General features: G+C 37.8%; 1 protein-coding gene across 1 annotated transcript in view; it reads left to right on the top strand.

Annotated features, from left to right (window-relative positions):
* The first annotated feature begins 963 nt into the window (after positions 1–963).
* NAPG (N-ethylmaleimide-sensitive factor attachment protein, gamma) overlaps positions 964–2,637 on the top strand; it is an 11,191-nt gene continuing 9,517 nt past the window's right edge. Inside the window, 3 exon segments of the mRNA XM_009318586.1 lie at positions 964–987; positions 1,586–1,624; positions 1,626–1,707. Coding sequence (XP_009316861.1) covers positions 964–987; positions 1,586–1,624; positions 1,626–1,707 — 145 coding nt within the window.

Raw genomic sequence — 2,637 nt, 5'->3', positions numbered from 1 at the left:
GCGGAGGGAGTAGGAGGACGTGGCTGCTTGGCCCCTCTTCTGCCTCAGGGGTCCCTCCCTACAGGGGGTGTACGCTAAATGGCACCCTTCTGTCCCGAACGGGGAGAATAAAGCGGCCCTAACGTTAAAAAGTCGTGTCGGTGAGGCTGTACGGCTCAGAGGCCTGGAGCCTGGGCACTTTCCTTAAGGGCCAGGTAGCCTTCATTGCTCTGACCCTGACTGCAAACCGAGGGCAGTCACTTCTGCTCTTCTGCTAAAGTTAGTGGGAGAAAGACAAGCAGGAGAAAAGAGTTACGGGGATTGTGGTGAATGAAAGAGCTTAACCTTGCTGGGATGGCGTGCGTGTTTGTTTCCTGCCTATGAGAAATGTGCGATTGTTTCTTTTTACGTGGCCTCAAAGACCGGTGCTGACATTTAGCTTAGAGGGCTTAACATCTACATATGATAGTCTTTTAATGTGTATTTTAACACTGAATATAGCCATTTTGCTTATAAGTCTCAATTTCACAGACTATAGTATAGATGTAATAGAGCTGACTAATCCAAAGATGCTGTAATTTTAGTAAGAATATTGATGGGCCATCCTGAAATCATGGATCAAAAGTATAAACTGTGATAGAGGAGAGACCTCCTCAGAATAAAAAAATCTCTACCAGAGTATCTTGCTCAAATTACTTGACCAAAAGTGCCTTTCAGTGGAATTCATTTTAAGCTTATTCTGGAAGGCATTTGAAATAAAAGACGCCTAAATCTCAAATTGTGTGCAGATTAAAGCATTGTGTATTTCAGCTCGATGCATTTGAGGCTTTGCCTGTGATAAAAATAAGACAATATAAAAGCTTGCTTTAGACTTATGTACTGTGGCTTTCATCCAAGTAAGACAAAACAACCAACATAGCCTATATACAGCTGTTTTTCCAAATTAAGCATGTATTGCATCTGAAGTGTCTGCCCACAACAAATATGGAAGTGGACTCTAAAGTTATGGTAAGTTTTGTATTTTTTTTTTTTAGAAGTGAGGAAGTCATAATATTGAAATCAACATTGCCTGATGACTTACCTCATTTTGCAATGTATATTTTCCCCTATATATATGTCTGTGTGTGTGCGTGGTGCCATTTAGTGTCATGATCTATTGTAGACATATAAATGACATAGGAGGCTTTGTCTTTGTGTTGGTAATTAAATTCTTTCATCTGTGTATGCAACGGAGAGTCTTTGATAATTCTCAGCAGCAAAAAAATTACTGTAGAGGAACACTGGAAACTTCTTGAGGTGTAACAAATATTGTCAGGTGTTGTGGCATTAGAAATCGTGAGATATCATGTTGGTGTAGGTCGAAGTATTTTCTTCTGTTGACTTCTTACTGTTGAGGAGCTGGACTTGTGAAGACTCTCTGGGGACAGTAGAGCCATGTTAGAGTGAGGCATGTCACTATGGAAGATCATTGCAGTGCTTTATGCAATTCCTAACAATGCCAGCATTTATTTTTACAGTAGTGATGCCACCATATTATTGGCATATAGGTAACTGCTCCTTTTCAGAGGTAGTCTAAAGTTTTAAATATATCTGAAGTGCTTTGAAGGTAAAACGTAAAATCTTTACTAATTGTTAATAGGCCTTTCTCCTTGCATTTTAGTCTGAAAACTGGATTCTTAAAGTGGAAACCAGATTATGACAGTGCAGCTACCGAATATGGGAAGGCAGGTATGTATGGCTGTAAATATGGCCATATATTTTATGGTTTCAAAGTATTCTTTAAACTTAATCCCTGATAACATTTTACATATTTTCAGCACATTACTGTGTAAGTAAAATTGTTGTGAAGACAAGGTAAGATGAAACAACAATAAAAATGCTCTTAGTAGCACTGTAAAATAAATTTCAGGTTGTACTTGGAGATCTAGAACAGTTGTCAAAACAATTTTTTTTTTTCTTCAAGCTTAAAACTTCTACTTTGTATATTACTACGTATGATAAAAATAAAGCTTTCCTTCTTTCACTTCTCCACCCCCAAATCCTATGACTTTACCTACAAAACAACAAATATTCGAGCTGGTTTTAAAATTTTTTTTTTTAATCGTCTTAAGAAGTATGTCCTGACGAAGACTGTCTCAGTAAGGTGTAGAGAGGCTGCCAGGTTTTTTTAGGCACGGTAAGATCTCTTTCCTCCTTTTTTTTCCCCTGCAAGTGTCACACCGAATATAAAATTCTTACTGGTTGATTCCTTTTTGCTCTTAAACAATTGTCTTCTTTTTGATAATAGTAATTTATCGTGTTTTTTTGGCTTCTTACTCCAGGCATTCCTACTCATTCATTTAAGCCTGAATAAAAAAATACAAACTTGGAAGAGCAACTGGAGCATTTATAAATTGAAATTTATTTTAAATCCCACTTTAATATCCTATCAGTCTAATGGAGATAGAAATACATATTTGTACCCTGAAGTGGTTGTATTGAGGAAGTTGTTATAGGTATGCTTTGTTGATGGTTGTTGTGGTTTAACCCGGCAGGCAGCTAAACACCACACAGCCATTTGCTCACTCCGCCCGCCACAGTGGGATGGGGGAGAGAATTGGGAAAGAAAAAAAATAAAATTTGTGGGTTGAGATAAAGACAGTTTAATAGGACAGAAAA

This window comes from Pygoscelis adeliae, unplaced genomic scaffold (genome assembly GCF_000699105.1).
Source record: "Pygoscelis adeliae isolate BGI_AS28 unplaced genomic scaffold, ASM69910v1 Scaffold42, whole genome shotgun sequence".
NCBI lineage: Eukaryota > Metazoa > Chordata > Aves > Sphenisciformes > Spheniscidae > Pygoscelis > Pygoscelis adeliae.
The sequence above is the reverse complement of the archived record's forward strand: the minus strand, read 5'-3'. Positions and strand labels throughout refer to the sequence as shown.